General features: G+C 45.8%; 2 protein-coding genes and 1 long non-coding RNA gene across 3 annotated transcripts in view; 1 reads left to right on the top strand and 2 right to left on the bottom strand.

Annotated features, from left to right (window-relative positions):
• Positions 1-516: 516 nt before the first annotated feature.
• The window catches only part of LOC120420132 (uncharacterized), a 43,371-nt gene continuing 25,046 nt past the window's right edge, over positions 517-18,841 (bottom strand). The window contains exon 3 of the mRNA XM_039583082.2: positions 517-1,550. Coding sequence (XP_039439016.1) covers positions 988-1,550 — 563 coding nt within the window. The 3' untranslated portion in view covers positions 517-987. The remainder of the gene's footprint in view (positions 1,551-18,841) is intronic.
• LOC128092788 (uncharacterized) lies at positions 10,840-12,861 on the top strand. The gene is made up of 2 exons (XM_052707473.1): positions 10,840-11,336; positions 11,444-12,861. Exon 2 carries the CDS (start codon positions 11,509-11,511, stop codon positions 12,709-12,711), a length of 1,203 nt encoding a protein of 400 aa, XP_052563433.1. The 5' UTR covers positions 10,840-11,336; positions 11,444-11,508; the 3' UTR covers positions 12,712-12,861.
• On the bottom strand, positions 16,386-16,768 carry LOC128092789 (uncharacterized). Its single transcript, XR_008212009.1, has 2 exons — positions 16,637-16,768; positions 16,386-16,573 (listed from the first exon to the last, which is right to left on the bottom strand). It is a non-coding gene; the product is annotated as an uncharacterized LOC128092789 (long non-coding RNA).

Genomic DNA, 18,841 nt, shown 5'->3' with positions numbered 1-18,841 from the left:
TTTTTTGTCATTGTTGAGCTCAACGATGATATAATATTTTGGAAAAAAGTGTATTTTTTGACACCATCTTCGATTGCATAACCAATGTGATCAATCGACATTTTTTTGTGACAGTTGACTGAACTTCATTCTTGCTACGTCCTCCTTGATACCCTGCTCGCGCTCACACTCAAAGTTACTTGAACAGTCTTTTGACTCTCACCACCTCTCATTCACGCATTTGGGATCACATTCGTTTGAAGTCTCCCGAAATTCTAATCACCTCCCTCATGACTGCTGTCACCACACATACCCGGACAAGCAAGAAAGAGATAGAAAAAGAGAGCAAGAGAAAGCGCATGTGTCGTCGTGTCACACGGCTGTTTGTGTGTTGAGCTTTGCGTTCTTTCGTGTCAACTTCGTGTGTTTCAACTGACGGTCGCATCCGGATGACGATCATTAATCGATCGATTTGCGTATGCTGATTGTTTGCTATTTAGGCTGTCATCACATTGTTCGTAATCAAAACCCAAACCAATTACTATACTGTAACAATTTCGCGCGTTGCACATATTTTTTATTATTTTAGTTTTTGCATTTGAATTCCACGATTTCGCATTTTCCAGCATTTAAAAAGTCTTATGAAAAGTTACAGGAGCAATATTTAAAAAAAATCTATTTATAAAATAAATATACATTTAGATAACATTTCGCAGCATTTGTTGTTGTTGTTGTTATTTGCGTTGTCGTTAAAAGGTGTTGTTGGCGTCGACATCTGGCTGGTTGAACAGGTTGAACTCTAACGCTTCAAATGTATTGTATCTCTTTGAGAAGATCCTAACTCGGCGAGTGGTGAGTAAAAAGTTTGTGTTGGTGTCTTTTTTGCTTTGTGTGGGGGAAAGGCGGCTTTTGTTATCTCGAGGAGAGGCTTAAGTTTAGAACTCTCGAAGAAGAAGGAGGGAGAGTTTTAGAGGGGGTGGTTTGGGTAGGGTGGGGAAGAAAGGGGAATTACAGACGAATTCCGGGGTTCGTGGCGGCCACGTAGTTCAGCAGCTCCTCGGAGTCCTCGCAGACGACGGGCTTCTCGTGGTAGCAGGCAACGTCGTGCCAGCCGATGCCATCGTTGTACACGTTGTTCAGCACGGATAGGCAGGACTCGGTCGTCTGGTTGATGTCGAACTCGGCGTTGTCCGGCTGCGGGATCTTCTTGTGTCCGGACTTGCTCCACGGGTTGTAGCCCCAGCCGTTCGGGATCTTGTTGGTGGGTTGGATCTTCTCGCGGTTGTTGGACCAGAACCATCCGTAGACGTTCTTGGGCTCCAGGTCGGGTCGGTTCTCGCAGCCCTTGAAGTCGCACAGTCGGCCGGCCGTCCAGATGTACGGCACGTCGTTCTGCTGGATCAGACGGAAGATCAGGTTGTTCTCCTCCTGGGTTTCGAGCGACACCAGGTCCATGCAGTACTCGCGGCAGATGTTACGACCATCTAGCCAGTCGACGCGCTTGTCGGCCAGGGCGGGAACGTGACCGCTGTAGAAGTAGTTGTGGCCACGGTAGTTGAACTCCTTCGGACCTGCGGGAGGGGAGAAAGGGAAAATCCAATGAGTACTTCTTGCTGATCGCCACACTCAGTTGCATAAAAAGTAAAATTTATAACAAATCCATGAGAGTTTGACACACAGCAGTCGGTTGTGGGTAAAATGGCCTTGGTTTTGTTTGAGAGGATAAAAACCTGAGAGTAAAATACTCTCAAATTTCCCTCTGTACCATTTCAAAACCAATTTGAGAGCAATTTCCTCTCGGTTGAGCTCTGCGCACTTCAAACAAGTCAACCAGCACTCGTTTCGGTCTGTATTGTTCGGAAAACAATCACAATTTTCCCACAGGTCAAAGTCCGTCAGTCCAGCGTCCGGAACGGTTTCCAATGTTCAGGCCCAACCGCGGTGGGCAATTGCCCATTAATAACGTGGGATTTGTTTGCGACATGGTCCAACGAAGACAGCCCCGGGGGTCCGGGCAATTTTCATGAATGGACGCGACCGCGTAGAAAGAGATTGGAACGAAACCAAATCACGGCAAAAAGCGTCGCTCGTGGGCTTTCTTGAGTATTTTGCGCAAAATACAACAAAAAAACGTAGATAAATCTGAGTCGATGGGAAAAAAAGGTTTAAGACCGTAGACTCTTAACTTTTTATAGGAAACGGGTTGAAGAAAAAAGAACGATAATGGAGTGTCTTTCAGCTGGACGGACGGCTGGCGGTGGTTGCCCCCGAATGGGATTAAAGTCATAACTTCTCTTCTGAAAGATACAACTCCGGCTAAGTAGAAGTGTTCAGGGGTTTAGAATGATTAGGAAGGCAGTGATTAATGTAGAAGCATAGTTAAGCACCGTCGGTTGCGAACGATTTCAGAAGGAGACTATTCAAATTGATTGCTGGCATAAATTAATTTCGAAATTTGGTGCAAAATATCGCAGTGAAGTAGAATAACTAGGCTATTCAGGCGTTTGATTGAATCGCAATTTCCCAAGAACTAAAATTACTTTTTTAAGAGTTTCTTGTACTGCAATCGAATAAGGCTTTCTAGGCCCAGTAAAAAAATATAATTTTACCCAAAAATGACGAAATTCTCGTCACAGTGTCCTGATGCAAACAATGATCGAGCTCGAGCTGTCACAGCCCTGCGAAGTATGTTGGCTGACATATCGGGCGGTCAGTCAAAAAAACCATCTAGAAGTCGCCTGACAAAAAACTTTTGCTAGAACGAGATAGGAAACCTGATGCAAACAAACCTCCAGCTGTAATGTAAACATACTTTGAATTTGTTAGTAAATTTCTGGCAAAAGTTTTTGTCAAGCGACTTCTAGCTGTTTTTTTTTACTGACCGCCCGATATGTCAGTCAACATATTTCGCAGGGCTGTGACAGCTCGAGCTCGATCATTGTTTGCATCAGGACACTGTGACGAGAAGTTCGTAATTTTTGGGCTAAATTATTTTTTTTATTTTCACTGGGCCTAGAAACCCTTATTAGCAAATCCAATCACGCTAATTGAAACGACTGACAGCTGTCAAAAGCGCGAAACCACGTGCTCTGCAATCGTCTTAAAAAAGGATTGAAATGTTTCACTAACGCAGTGAATGTGAACGTATCACATTTCACAAAAACAACAGGGTGGGAAGGATGCGTGGACATACCGCACCAAACGCTCAAGAACGTAGATTTGCTGAGTACCACAAAGCAATAAATTAAAATTGTATTGGTAAATCAGAACTCTTGTCTCAACTTGCGTGAACAAGTACCTCACGAAGATGCATCTTTTTAAACCCCCTTGAGCTTTCAGTCCTCTGACCGATGCAAACGATGGGTTTAAAGCCACGTTTGGGGTCAGTCAGAAGTCCACGACCACTTTTTTTCGCATTTGTACGCAGCATTCGCATTAACCACGAGGCAGATGAAAAGTTCAAGTGCTTCATTAATTATTTATGAGTAAAGTCACGTCCAACCAGAGACGGGGGCCCGGTTTGGGGACGACACCCCCCTCCGCCCCTCTTGCTGACTTGGACGAGGTCTTTTTCTCGATTTATGAAGCTTTTATTTATCGACCTGCCCAACCTGCTGTACCTCTAAGAAAACAAACAAACAAAAGATTTGTATATATATATGGCTATATTTTAAAATAAAACATCACACACTATTCATTCAGTCACGCGCGTTAAAACTGCCAAGTGACGTAACGACTTTGGTTTCGAGGCCCCGCGGTCCAACAGGTATTCCCACAACAGGTCGTCACCCATCAAGAGGTTGTGTTCGATACAAGTGGCGGTGGGTTTTGTAGGACATTGCCCCGGAGTGGGCCACTTTTTGGAGGGGCCCTCCGGGCCAACGGTTTTTCGATTTTGAAGGTTTACGAGAGTTTAAGGCGATGGGTTTTTTTGGGGGGGAGGGGGACCTTAATTAACCGATGATGAACGATGAGTTGGGAGGGAGAGGGTTCGGGGGACTACAAAAATGCGAAGCTGAAGGTCGTCGAGGTGCCATAAAGAGTTGCGTTTTATGCAAATATTGCGGCAACCCTTTTCACCGATTGAACCTTTCGTTGGGCTATTAACCGCTGGTGACCTGCTTCCATTTAGTGAAGAAATTATAACAGTAATGTGTCCTGTTGTGCCAACACAGTTTTGATCGTCGCTGATTAGTTTTTAATATCCAAAACTGACGTTCCACTCAAACACTGCAAAAACATCAGCGAAAAGGTTAAATTGTGCATATTTGCATTCCAGTGATGTTGCGGACTTTGTTGGGCCGTCAACGACCTTTCCACGGGGCTTTCTTGAAGGGGTTTACACATTGATGACAGGGTACATTTTTATGTAATGTATGTTTTGCATATCACGACTTTTGTGTGGCGTTGAGAGGTTGTCATATCGAAGTGAAATGCTCGATCGCATTTTTTTGTGTAGGGTTGAATAAAGTACCGTCAACAGGGACGACTTGGGACTACAGTCTTAGTTGGGACAGCGTTGTTGAGGCACGTGATAGCTTAGAATTTGGAATACGATACACTATGTGTGTTGTTCTGTGTCTGTACTATCTGAAACTACTCAACATATTCAAATGTTGTGCAGTCACCAGGTTAAACAGCTGTTCTAGTTCGTCCCTGTGTCCCAATTTTGCCCCAGGCATCAGATTATCAAAAAGTTGAATTTGTTTTAAGATAAGTTTCTAAAAGATTTTTTTAAATTCATGATCCAGAGGATTAGACATTTTAGTTACAATTCAGTCCAGCAGAAAGCATTTCAATCTAGATTTCAATACATTTTTTGTGATTTTTATTGCATAATAACACTTGTAAGACGACAAAGATAATGTTATAAATATTACAACAGTTTTCTCTTGATTTGATAATGTGGCGGAAACATATGTATAAATCTATGTTATATTTTTCATTTAAATAAAAAACAATTTTCTTCAAATTCTTTACAACAAAAACTGTGGTTTTATGGTACCAAAGGCGGTCCATATTAAATACATTTCTTCGTATTGGCGCATACGTCACATAGTCAAATCAATGAATATTTTGCTTATAAATTGCTGGTATAAAGCAATGCGAAAAAATTGGAAACATATAAAATGCTGTCAGTAGCTGTTTCTGTGGTGTAAAAAATTTAGTTTTCATAGAGAATTTTAGCCGGGACCGTGGTGTAGGGGTAAGCGTGATTGCCTCTCACCCAGACGGCCTGGGTTCGATCCCAGACGGTCCCGGTGGCATTTTTTGAGACGAGATTTGTCTGATCACGCCTTCCGTCGGAAGGGAAGTAAATGTTGGTCCCGGACTAACCCAAAAAAGGTTAGGTCGTTAGCTCAGTCCAGGTGTAGGAGTCGTCTCCCTGGGTCCTGCCTCGGTGGAGTCGCCAAAGGTCGTCAGTTCGAATCCCGGGGTGGATGGAAGCTAAGGTGTAAAAAGAGGTTTGCAATTGCCTCAACAATCAAGCCTTCGAACACCTAGTTTCGAGTAGGAATCTCGCAATCGAGAACGCCAAGGCAATGCTGTAGAGCGAATAATTTGATTTTTTGATTTTGAGGGAATTTTGGAATTTTTTTTTTGGAAATATTTATTGGAATTTTTTTTGGAAATATTTATTTTACCAAGATGGCTGTTTCTTACCACTGAAGTGACAAAAACTTATTTTTAAAAAATCAAAATTAGTTAGTTAGTTGTCTTTATTAACGAGTCTTTCAGCAAAATTGTTCAGAAAGAAATTACCTACAGTAAGATGGTATTGGTTTTGAAGCAAAAGTTGTGTTGATGGTTTTTTGAGAGAAAGTCGTAAAAATTTCAGGCAAAAAAAAACATTTTTCCAACTTTAACATGCTGCCAATGAAACTCCTAACCTGGGTGCTGAATAGTGGTTCGCAAAACGGCCTCAATTTTGAACTGTCAAAGTGGAACCAATTTACTGTTCGCCAAAAGTAGAGAGTATTGTTACCGATCATTAAAATATTAAATATTAATTAAAATCATTTTGCAGGAATGAAAAATGTATGGTTTTTGAGGACCTGGAATTTAAGTCAAGAAATCAAGAAAGACGTTGTCTTTGTTGTTTGATTCCGTTTGAAAACCTGGTTTACTGAAAATATTCTCTGTTTGATGGATCAGTTTCGCTAGATTTAGCGATGTTTTTTCGCTGGACCAGGAAGAGCTGCAAAATTCAAAAATCTACCAGGAAATTTATCTGCAACATCACAAAATGACACTCTTACCGCAGATCTTCATCACCCGTAAAAAAGAAAAACCTCTTCTAACGGATCAAAATTTGAAAACACACACAATTTTCCAACAAAATATGTCAAATACTAGAAAAAATTAACACATACTACTGATTATAAAACAGCTCATTTTCCAGTAAGTAAAAAGTCATGCTTGTGCTTGAACAGCCTCCCACATTGTAGATGTAAATAAAGTGGGATCATTCGAAAATCACGTTACGCATTTTCTCTATTCATCGCCCAGCTCCTAACTATGATTTAATAGTACTAATAACTATGATTCAATGTGAAATACGTAGCAATTTGAACGCATTTTTCAAGGTTTTAGAACAAAATATGATATTTTTTATGAAAACAGACCATTTTTCAGTAAATCGCAAATCGCGAGTTTTAAACGATTTTTGGGAATTTTTCGTTGTATGAAAACATTGTTCCTGAGGCAAAAACCTTTCGAAATCCGGGTGAGCCCAAATGTTTCCACCACATCAACATATTCTTTGGGACACACTTTTGTACCATTACATTGTTACAGAGCACAAATTTCATAACATTTTTCGAAAAATAATGAAATTTATTATTGAAAAAACTTCATGATTGATTGTGAACTATTTAAACAAAATATTAAACGTTTATTTATGAATTTTGAGTCAAATATGACTGAATTTTCCAACCACAAAATGAAAATAGATGGAAAACTTCGGAGAAAAAATATTTTAGAGAATTAATTGAAAATAAGGCTTGAAATTTGAAATCAACAAAATTAAAAAAAAATAGAAAATCATCCAATTATTTTTTATATTTTCAATTGTAGCTCATGTAAGGAATAATGACTGATAGAAATTAAAATGTTCAATTTTCTAAATGCCAAATCTACAGTAAAAATTATGAAGAAATGCACATATTTGAAGGATTGAAATCTAACCTTATAATAATTCACGAAATCCTAATTATTTTTAATGAAATACTTATGGTCAAAAAATGCCAAAGTTGGAAAAAATATTTAATGAATATTTGTTTTTTTTTCTAAACTGCCCTACATTTGGCTGCAATAAATTTAACAAAACCTCTTTAATTTTTAAATGCTTCTAATTATAATCCTCTCTTTTGGTTCATCTAAACTGAAGATATCGTGGCACCCGTAAATCAAATTGGCGTTTAGAAAAAAAACACTCATGAAGTTAGACAGCTCGCTTTTCGCTTGGCAAAATAGTTTGAATTCTCTTTTACTCACTATATTCCTGAAATATCTTCATGATAATTTCTGGAGTGATACGAAATAATCTGATTTAGTAAACTATCTGTAATATGATATTTTTTTATAGTTTATAAATAAATTTTTTAAATGTATTTTTTCATGCAATTTCTTCCAAATTCAGCCATCCAGTTTTGAAGGTTCCAGAACAAAACGTGTATTGCAAACTACAGAATAACTTGCTGAAACTTTCAGAAGTGATAGAAATTCCAATTTAGGGGGAGAAGGGGTAACATGTACCCCCTAAGGGAAAACTGTGATTTCTCAACCATTACAGCATTACTGTGGAAGAATTTTATTCGATGTTCTAAAACAACTATTATTCTTCAAAAAACCTTAAAATTGTTCGAAAATGTCAAATTTCTAAAAACATTTTTGATTCATTTCAAACAACCATACGGGGCAATATGCACCGCAACATTGGGGCAAAATGCACCACAACAACGGGGCAAAATGCACCACAACAATGGGGCAAAATGCACCGGGTTAAATCAGTTTTTATTAGTCACCACTAGATGACACCGCTGTTTTTACAAAGCGACGTCGTCGTGCTATCTTGTCGCACCCGCCATTTCGACGTTCCGAGAAAAACGCGTTTTAATGTTTGACCTTGAATATACAAAAACGATAGAACGCAATGTAAACAATAACAAACACGTTTTGTTTGGTTGACCATTATGTGCATTGTCCCAAAGTTTGGTTGAAGTTGGTTGCTGGAGTCCCGAGTTATAATTACAAATGTTTACGGTAGTCTAGCTTGTACGTGCGACAAACGCATGTTGACTTTCGTGGCCTGAAATCCCTTTGGCCTTTTGTCGCACTTACATCAATTTTCATGGAGTGACAAGATAGCACGACAAGATTGAAACTACTTTCATATGTAAAGTGACAAAAATGCACGGAGTTTTTTTCGGTTTTTGTTGAATATCTCAGGATTGAAATCGAATTTTGGGGATCTGTGACGGTCAAAAGGTGAGGCATTGTGAGCTGCACAATATGGCGTTCTTAACTCAATTTGACCCAAAATGCACGTACGACAAGTTAGCACGATGGCGACGAAAGGAGCTTCACAGCGGAGCATTTTGCCCCGACCACGCTTTTTGCAGAAATTTTATTTAAAAATGCATTTTTTGATGTTTTTGGACTCATCTATCTACAGAATAATGAAGATTATGGCAAAATCTATATACTTCAACAATTACAATATCAATAAATGCTTTTTATATTGTCCAAAAATAATAATAAAAGTTCAATGAAAATTCGATGAAAACACAACATTTTAAAGTTTTGCAAATAACTAAAGCTGTTTTCATACTACATGAGCATGAGCATGAGCATGCATGCATGCATGAGAGATCACCCATGGTTGCCCCTCCGTTGCTGAACAGAACCGTAATATCCTTTCAGCACTACTGATTATAGGCTTCGACGATCTAGTGGTGTTTCCCTTATCAACAGCATGTATGAATGCGCTGAAAAGATAAAACACCATGATTGCTAAAGCTAGATCAGTTGCGAATAGGTAACAGTCATTGGCCACCAACGGCGCCCGCCATGTCAGTTTGTAGACCTCGATTTTAAGGGACGGGAATGTTAGTTAGCGCAAGTTGCTACTAGGGCAGCTGATTTACTCTGTGCTTACACCCCACGAGCGCCAGGAACCTGAAAACTTGTTAGTAGGATAGGGTGTTTGGTCAGGATTCATCATAGAAGATGATGATGCGACCCAAAATCATAGTGTTTGTTGAACGGTATTTTGTATTATTCTCAAGGCAAGCAATCGGAGGCTGCGGATGAGACATTTCCCGTTTATCTGTTGTTAAATTTTAAATGAAATGGTCTAGTCTTAGACAGCCGGCTGTGGAAAGATAGAACCAAAATCATTTGTAATTAAAACTGAAGGGTTAAACAGTGTAATTTTTAATTTGAGATGATTTCACGAGTTTTGAATGATTGATGTTTAGTGAGGTACTGATTAACTTTGCGAACGACGAGTTACGATGTATCGAGATGAAATGGTATGATAGGGTTTTGTTGTTGTTGCACATCGACAACAGACGCGAAAAATTTACCGACCCGACGAAAAGGCATCGCAAATCGAACTGACTGTCATCGGGACAGTCAAAGCCAGCCGCACCTTCACACGCACACACGCACGCGAAAAAAAACGAAAAACACACTGCGACGGACGCGAAAAATTTTGCGACCCAACGAAAAGGCATCGCAAATCGAACTGGCTAACTGTCATCGGGACAGCCAAAGCCAGCCGCACCTTCACACGCACACACGCACGCGAAAAAAAAACGAAAAACACACTGCGACGGACGCGAAAAATTTTGCGACCCAACGAAAAGGCATCGCAAATCGAACTCCCGGCTGTGATGTGTATCAAATACATCACTAACGAGAAAAACACACTGACGACGATCGACGAAACCGGAACGCGAAAAAAAAAAAAATGCGTCCCGAAGGACAGGCACCGCGAAACGGACTGGCTCAGCTCTGCTGTCATCCACTAAAGCTGTTTTCATACTACGATGCTAAAATTTTTCCAGCATGGTTTAGCAATGGTAAGCTTCCAATTTCTATGATTTTTTTCCCGGAAAATTCTTCTAAATACCGAGAAAAGCAGGGGTGCATTTTTTATACCTTTTTCGGTCCTTTTAATGAACTCAAACATATGATATAATTTGTTTAAAGGTAAATTTTCAAAAATCTCTAAAAACTGTTCGGTATTCAGAATTCAATTCGTAAACAAATCACACAAGAATTTAAAAACAGTTCCCACACACCGTTTACTACTGTCCACGTTGTGTCTTCCTTTGTCCGGTTTATAGTGCAGTTTCAATTTCAGCTCCGAACAATTAAGCATACCTAATTAACATTGTGTGTAAAAATGCTAAACATTTTTACACGCTGCCGCCTGGCACGACTTGTACCGTGTGTAAACATTGCCCACAGATCTCGCCGTCTCGATAGTCTCAGAAACAATAACAAAACCCGTGGAGGGAAGCGAGGGGAGGGGGGGGATACGTATTTCTGACCTTGGTAGTAAAACTACCAGGGGTGCATGGAGCGCGAACAAGAGCTGATTCAGCGACAATCATGGGTTGTAACAATCTGCGATCGTAACAACCTCTGACTGAAAGTTTATTTTTTATCTCGAGAGAGAAAACCCTCATGACTCTCTCGAGTCGTCTCTTGTAACAACCCGCGACTCAACTTTTGCTGTCGCACAGAGAGCGGTACCGATTGCTTTTCCTAGCAATCACTGAAGGTGGAACCCAGTGAGCGCCGGGGTGGTCTTGTCGGCGCGAATTTCCTCATTGGTTACTGTTGGCGGCTAGACTGGCTGCGTAAAAATGACAGCCCTGCTCGCTTGCCGCAACCAGCTTGCTGTGATCGAGCGCAACCCTGCGCAACGCTTTTCGCGCGCAACGGCGCGACGTTGCCGCACGCCGAACGAACGAAGGACGACGAACGAGACACGAACAACGAGCGACGACGACGACGAGAGAAAAAACCGCCATTTTGCGGTACCAGTTCATTTTCACCCTCGGAAGAGTTCACACGCTTTTAAGTTACTTAGTTGTTAATTAAAGTAGTGCTTTAAGAAGTCCGAGTGTTTTTCTTCATCGCACCCACGGCCATTGGATTCAAAATACAGTCCACCCGAGAACATTCCGCCTTTTTCCGTGGGGCCAACGTGCCGGCCCGAACATTGGTCCAATCGACCCGAATTTGGACATCCGGCGTGGATGTGGTGAAGAAGCCCGGTGAAAAGAAGGAGGCAAAGGCCTCAGAGTGCAAACGGACAGTTCCCGTGCAACCCAACTCCGGTGAGAGACACGTAGCCGCGAGTGACAAGTGCGAGACGACACGGTCTCGATTCCCGAACATTCGCGAAAACCCGACGGAGGCAACCGGCCTCATTTCCCGTCGCAAGTGTTCAAACAAAGTGAAAAAAGAAGAAGAAACAAACAACGAACAAGTGTGAAGTGGAAGTGCAAAATGCCGCCGAAAGTTCAACGAACCCCGGCGAAGAAGCAGACGGAAGAAGAAGATGAGTTGGACGGCCTGATCCACCTCCGGAACCAGGAGATGGACACCCTCGAGGAGCTCCAAACGGAACTCGCTGGTTGGGCACGAGCTGATCGCACGGCTTCGGATGTCCGATCGCATCTGAAGAACCTGGAGCGGATCAACAACGACTTCGGCAACCTTCACCAGCGAATTGTCCTCCTGACCGACTCCAAGACTCGGGGTCCACACGACGAGAAGAGGAAGCAGTTCAGGAAGCTGCACGACCAGGTCTCCAGAACTCTTGAGCGATGGGCGGATGACCTCGCACCCGCTGTCGCTGCAGGTCCATCCACTGCACTCCAACCAGGTAGGCCCCAACCGGTGATCATCTCGCAACCCCTGCCCAGAATCATCCCAAAGTTCGACGGCAAGTACGAATCCTGGGACAGGTTCAAGGTTATGTTCAAGGACGTCGTGGACAAGTCTAACGAACCGGCCAGGATCAAGCTCTACCACCTGGAACAAGCCTTGATCGGAGAAGCTGCAGGTTCGATCGACGAAAAGACCATCCAGGATGGCAACTACGAGCGAGCCTGGGAACTGCTAGAAGAGCGGTTCGAAGACAAGCGGCGATCTCCACATCGGCGGTCTGCTGGGAGTGCAGAAGTTGGAAGAGGAGAGCCACGCGGACTTGAGATCTCTGCTGGACAACTTCACTGGACACGTCGAGAACCTCAAGTTCCTGGGCCAGGAGTTCTCCGGAGTGTCCGAGCAGATCGCCGTCTACATCTTGGCACACGCGCTGGACGAAGGAACCTACAAGCAGTGGGAGGCGACCATCAAGCGTGGGGAACTCCCGAAGTACGAAGCGGCCATCCAGTTCCTGAAGGACCGGGTCTCCGTTCTGGAACGGTGGGAGGCCACGAACAAGTCGGTACCGAAGCAGCGAAAACCAGCCAAGCCCTCCGCCAACAAGCCGTCTCAGCGAGCCAACGCGGCCACAACACCGTCGCAGCCGGAATTCCGGTGCGAGATCTGCGCCGAGGCACACCAAACGTTTCGATGCTCAACGTTCCTCGGATACACGGTGGCCCAGCGAAAGGACAAGGCGAGGGAGAAGAACCTGTGCTACAACTGCCTGCGGCCAGGACACTCAACGAAGCGGTGCTCGTCCAAGTACACCTGCGGTAAGTGCCAACGGAGACATCACACAACGCTGCACGAACCACGAGAGCAGCAAGAACCTGCGCAGAAGCCGGCCACTCCCCAGAGTGTGGCCCCACAAGTGAACCAGCCACCAGTGGTCCAACCCGCTGGCACATCTCAGCAGACGTCCAGCCAAGCGACCTGCAACCACACCCAGACGGTGAAGACCGTGATGCTGCTCACCGCGGTCGTTAACCTGCTCGACGACCAGGGCCAACCCGTGCCCTGTCGCGTCCTCCTCGACAACGGTTCCCAAGTGAACTTTATTACGCTCACTATGGCCGATCGCTTAAAGCTACAACGAGTTGCTGCCAACGTCCCGATCTGCGGCATCGGGGCCGTGAAGACCTACGCCAAGGAGTCTGTCACGGTCGAGCTCAAGTCCCGAGTCAGCAACTTCTCCGTCAACGTCGAGTGCCTGATCGTGCCGAAAGTGACCGGGATGGTTCCAGCTGTGCCAGTTGACATCAACGAGTGGCCGATTCCTGTCGGCGTCCAGCTGGCCGACCCAGCATTCCACAAGCCCGATCGCATCGACATGCTGCTGGGGGTCGCCATGTTCTTCCGGTTGCTAAAATCGGGACAGATGGAGTTAGCTGGCAATCTACCGGAGCTGCGCGAGACTCACCTCGGCTGGGTCATCGCCGGAGAAGTTGGAGACACCGTTCCAAGCCCGCAGTACACGCACACTGCCACACTCGACGACATCAACGAAGCGATCCAGAGATTCTGGCAGGTCGAGGACATCGACAGTGCCACAGCGGTCTCCACCGAGCAAGAAGAATGCGAGGCGTTCTTCGCGTCCACCCACAAGCGGGATCCAACCGGCAGGTACGAGGTACGCTTGCCATTTCGTCCAGTCGTCGCCAAGCTCGACGACAACCGCAGCCTCGCTCTTCGGCGCTTCCTGTCGCTGGAGCGGCGACTCGCCCGAGATCCTGCCTTGAAGCTGCAATACGGTGAGTTCATTAGGGAATACGAAGAACTGGGGCACTGCAAGTCGGTTGAAGAGGCCGACGACTTACCGAACACGAACTGCTACTACATGCCCCATCACGCTATCCTGCGCCCCTCGAGCTCCACGACGAAGTTGAGGGTCGTCTTCGACGCATCTGCAAAGATGTCCCCCACGAGCGTGTCCCTGAACGAAGCCCTCCAGGTCGGAGGCACTGTCCAGAACGATCTCTTCTCGATCCTCCTCGCCTTTCGTAAGCACCCTGTCGCCTTCACTGCAGACCTTTCGAAAATGTACCGCCAGATTCGCGTGGCCCCGTCTGACACTCGCTTCCAACGAATCTTCTGGCGGGCCGATCCGTCCGAGTTCATCCGTGTCCTGGAACTCACCACGGTGACCTACGGAACTGCGTCCGCACCCTTCCTTGCTACGCGATGTCTGGTCCAGCTCTGCAACGACGAAGGTGAAAATTTTCCGCTGGCTGCCAAGATTGTGCGCGAGGCCTGCTACGTCGACGATATCTTGTCCGGTGCGAGCTCCCCCAAAGAAGCGCTCGACTGTCTGACGCAGCTGCAAGGCCTGCTCAGTCGCGGCGGATTTCCTATCCACAAGTGGTCCTCCAACGAACCTGCGGTGATGGAACGCATACCTGAAAGCGATCGAGAGAAGCTGATCGACCTGGACGGATTGATCGGCGGTGTGGTCAAGGCCCTGGGACTCTACTGGAGTCCAGGAGACGACGAGTTTCGTTTCACCGTCACCCAAGCTGAAGCAGATGCCACCAAGCGCCGTGTCCTATCGGAGATCGGCAAATTCTACGACGTGCTGGGACTCCTGTCGCCAGTCATCATCAAGGCCAAGATCCTGATGCAGCGAGTCTGGCTCGCTGGTCTATCCTGGGACGTTCTGCTGGAAGGCGGGATGATGGACACGTGGCACCAATTCCAGTGCGCACTCCCCGACGTGCGCGACATCCGTATCCCTCGGTACGTGATCGGGCCTGGCAACCCGGGCCTGGAGCTACACGGATTCAGCGACGCCTCCAAGGTCGCCTACGGTGCGGTGACCTACGTTCGCAGTCTTCTCCCAAACGGCAAGTGCAAGATGCGGCTGCTTTGCAGCAAATCAAAGGTGGCGCCAACCAAGCCACTGGACATCCACCGACTGGAACTGCTTGCCCTTCGACTGACCACGAGGTTGGTGGTGAAGGTCATCGCGGCGCTGAATCTCCCGTTCCGAAACGTGGTGCTGTGGTGCGACAGCCAAGTCGTGCTTGCGTGGATCAAGAAACCGCTGGACCAACTACAAACGTTCGTGCGCAACCGCGTCGCGGAGATCCGGAAAGAGACCGGCGGCTTTATCTTCAAATACATTCGCTCCAAGGACAACCCGGCCGACCTGATCTCTCGCGGCATGTTTCCAGCCGCCCTGATAAAATGCGGTAAGTGGTGGGAAGGACCAGGGTTTCTGGAGTCCGTCGTGTACCAGGAGGAACCTACAATCGAGATACCGGACAGTGAGTTGCCAGAGTTGAGAACAGTGAAGCTAGTTACCTTGCTGGCCTGCAACACAACCGACTTCCCGATCTTCGAGGACTGCAGCTCATTTCGGAAGCTGCAGCGGATAATGGCGTACGTGCTGCGTTTCGTGAACAACTGTCGGCTCAAGAATCCCACGGAACGAACTCGTCTGCGCCATCTCACCGTTCCTGAGCTGCGGTCGTCCCTGAAGCTGATCGTGAAGGTGGTGCAGCACGACGTGCTGTCTCAAGAGATCCAGCAAGTGGCCGAGAACGACACGGCCGGGCGTCTCCAAGGTTTGACGCCGTTCCTACACGAAGGCCTCCTACGAGTTGGAGGAAGACTGCAGCACTCCGAGCTGCCGTTCGCAGCCAAGCACCAGCTGATCCTGCCCAAGCACCGAGTCACCAACCTGATTGTGAAGGCCTACCACGAAGAACACCTGCACGCGGGGCCGTCGTCCCTGCTCGCAATCCTGCGGAGACAGTTCTGGCTGCTCGACGGACGGTCGACAGTTCGGAGCGAGACGAGAAGCTGCGTGACGTGCTTCCGCGCGAAGCCACGCAGTACGAGCCAGCTGATGGGGAGACTGCCGTCCTGCCGTGTGACCGAGAACCTTCCGTTCGACGAGGTCGGCGTGGACTACGCCGGACCGATTACTGTGAAGGTGGGAACCCGGAAGCCACAGATCGTCAAGGCATACTTTGCCGTCTTTGTTTGCATGGTGACCAAGGCGATCCACCTCGAACTTGTTTCGGACCTCACGACCGAGGCATTCCTGGCCGCCCTCCAACGCTTCGTCAGCCGACGCGGCGTGCCTCGCCGAATCCACTCGGATAACGGCACAAACTTCAAGGGGGCCAAGACAGAACTTCACGAGCTGTACATCCTGTTCAACGAACGCACGTTCAACGACCGGGTCCAGATGTACTGCCAGCCCAAGGAGATCACCTGGTCGTTCATCCCTCCCGGCGCGCCGAACTTCGGTGGCCTTTGGGAGGCCGCTGTAAAGAGCACGAAGTACCACCTGAAGAGGATCCTCAAGAACGCACAGCTTACCTTCGAGCAGTACGCGACCGTGCTTGCGGAGGTCGAGGCCGTGCTCAACTCAAGGCCGCTTTTCGCAACGTCAACCGACCCTGCGGATCCGGAAGTCCTGACGCCGGGACACTTTTTGATCGGCCGTCCGCTGACGGCAATCCCGGAACCGGCGTACGAGGGAACACCGACAAACCGGCTGTCCAAGTGGCAGCACCTGCAGCTCTTGCGAGAGCACTTCTGGAGAGCTTGGCGACGGGACTACCTGACGACCCTCCAGCCAAGAGGAAAGAACCGGAAGGAGATGCCGAACGTCCGCCCTCAAATGGTGGTCCTGCTGGAGGAGAAGAACGCGCCGCCACTTGAGTGGAAAATGGGGATTGTGCATCAGACCTACCCTGGACCGGACGGTCTTGTGCGCACTGCGGACGTGAAGGTTGGTAGCAGCGTCATCCGGCGACCGACTTCAAAGCTGTCCGTCTTGCCGATCCTGGACAACGAACCGGAAAAACTGCTGCGTCTTCGTCCCAGCCCGGGGGGAGGATGTTGGCGGCTAGACTGGCTGCGTAAATTTGACAACCCTGCTCGCCTGCCGCAACCAGCTTGCTGCGATCGAGCGCAACCCTGCGCAACGCTTTTCGCGCGCAACGGCGCGACGTTGCCGCACGCCGAACGAACGAAGGACGACGAACGAGACACGAACAACGAGCGACGACGACGACGAGAGAAAAAACCGCCATTTTGCGGTACCAGTTCATTTTCACCCTCGGAAGAGTTCACACGCTTTTAAGTTACTTAGTTGTTAATTAAAGTAGTGCTTTAAGAAGTCCGAGTGTTTTTCTTCATCGCACCCACGGCCATTGGAACCAAGTAATACAGTCCACCCGAGAACATTCCGCCTTTTTCCGTGGGGCCAACGTGCCGGCCCGAACAGTTACTGTGATTTGCGCGCCACGTGTTTTCTTTTTGCTTGCTTACGCAATGCAATTCTAGCAAGAGTTTTGATGTTTCTTTGAAAGCTTCTATAAGAAATTGGTTTGCTTGTTTACAGGACATATAAAAAAACCTCACGATTTTTATGCAATATTCTTGAAAAAGGCGAGAAACGATAACTTTTTAAACAGCACCAAGGAACGGATTCAGTGTACAGGGTGTATTTTATAGCACATGTTAACCTTTCGGAAGCCAACAAACCTCGTGGCTCGTGGTCATGACCACTTATAGTACCGATGGCTAGCATCTTGTATTTTGATACAGACTTTCACACCCGGGTCACCTAAGTGTGAAAGTATGGTTCGGGGAGATGAAGCCGAATTCCTGCGCTTTAATTCGAACAAGCGACTTTTGGGATAGTTAGTCCAGTATATTCGGATATAAGTCGGCTCTTTTACGACAATTTGAGGTGTGATTTGAAATACAGAGTATCAAAAAAGTGTCCGTGCAGCCCTCTCCTTTGAAGCTGCATATTGGCCCTATTTAATAGTTTCTTCACAAATTTCATGGCATGGTACAGTATGTATTTCACCAAAAACAACTTATTGCTTTTAAGATTTCCCAAACGATCTTTAAAAATCCCCTTCCCAAACATTTGAACCCTAGCATTGTTGTTAAATTAGAGGCATTTAAACTATTCTCAGTATCGTACATATCAATTTATCAAGAAGACGAAGTTCAAAGTTGTGACCATTTGATGCAAATCTACACTCAAAGTTAAAATCACTCTTTGTACTAAAACAGATATAAAAATATTAAAAAAAACTGATTTTCAAAATAAACCCAAATAATCTAAATACGCTAAACTTTAAAAAAAATATTTATGATTGTTTCCAGATTATTGTAACTATTTTTTTTTTCAAAAATTGTATTTAAAAACGTTACTTAATCCACCTTAAGGTGGTTGGTGCCTTCCTCACATTCAAGTTGTTTTTTAGGTTTTATTTACAAATTATTTAAGAGTTTTTTTTGCACAGGCCAAATACTATCAAAAACAAACATTAACTAAACAAGATAAATGCTAATTAACATTCCAACGCTCAAGGCTTCAAGTAGTTTTTTAACACTGGAACGCCCAACGCATGCCCAACTTACGCGGACGCACAAGCCTCCCAGAAAAGGTGGAACGGTAACGTCAACTCAATGGTTCTTGGGCATAACTCAACCAATCAAGATGATTCTTCTTTCCAGTGATTTGTTAGGATGTCTAGATGATTCTAGAACTTTGCAGAACTTAATTTGATCAAATCTGTATATTTTGCAATCAAAAACATCGTTCCAACTTTTTTTTTCGCATGTAAAAAAAATTCGCCAAAAATTCCGTGGAGGCAGTCGTTTTAAAAAAGGTGGAACGATGTTTTCGGTCGCAAAAATTACAGATTTGTTCAAATCAAGTTCTGCAAAATTTTAGGATCATCTAGACATTCTTACAAATCACTGGAAACAAGAATTGTCCCGATTGGTTGAGTAATGCCCGAGAACCAGCGAGTTGAAGTTACCGTTCCACCTTTTCTGGGAGGCTTGGGCGTCCGCGTAAGTTGGGCATGCGTTGGGCGTTCCAGTGTTAAAAAACTAAAAAAAGGAAACAAGAAAAACATAAAACAAGTGA

Source organism: Culex pipiens, chromosome 2, assembly GCF_016801865.2.
Source record: "Culex pipiens pallens isolate TS chromosome 2, TS_CPP_V2, whole genome shotgun sequence".
Lineage (NCBI taxonomy): Eukaryota > Metazoa > Arthropoda > Insecta > Diptera > Culicidae > Culex > Culex pipiens.
Note: the sequence above shows the minus strand (reverse complement) of the source record. Positions and strands in the feature narration are given on the sequence as shown.

Excerpts from the sequence above, each read along its gene's own strand:
- LOC128092788 (XM_052707473.1), top strand. The coding sequence starts at position 11,509 with ATGCCGCCGAAAGTTCAACGAACCCCGGCGAAGAAGCAGACGGAAGAA.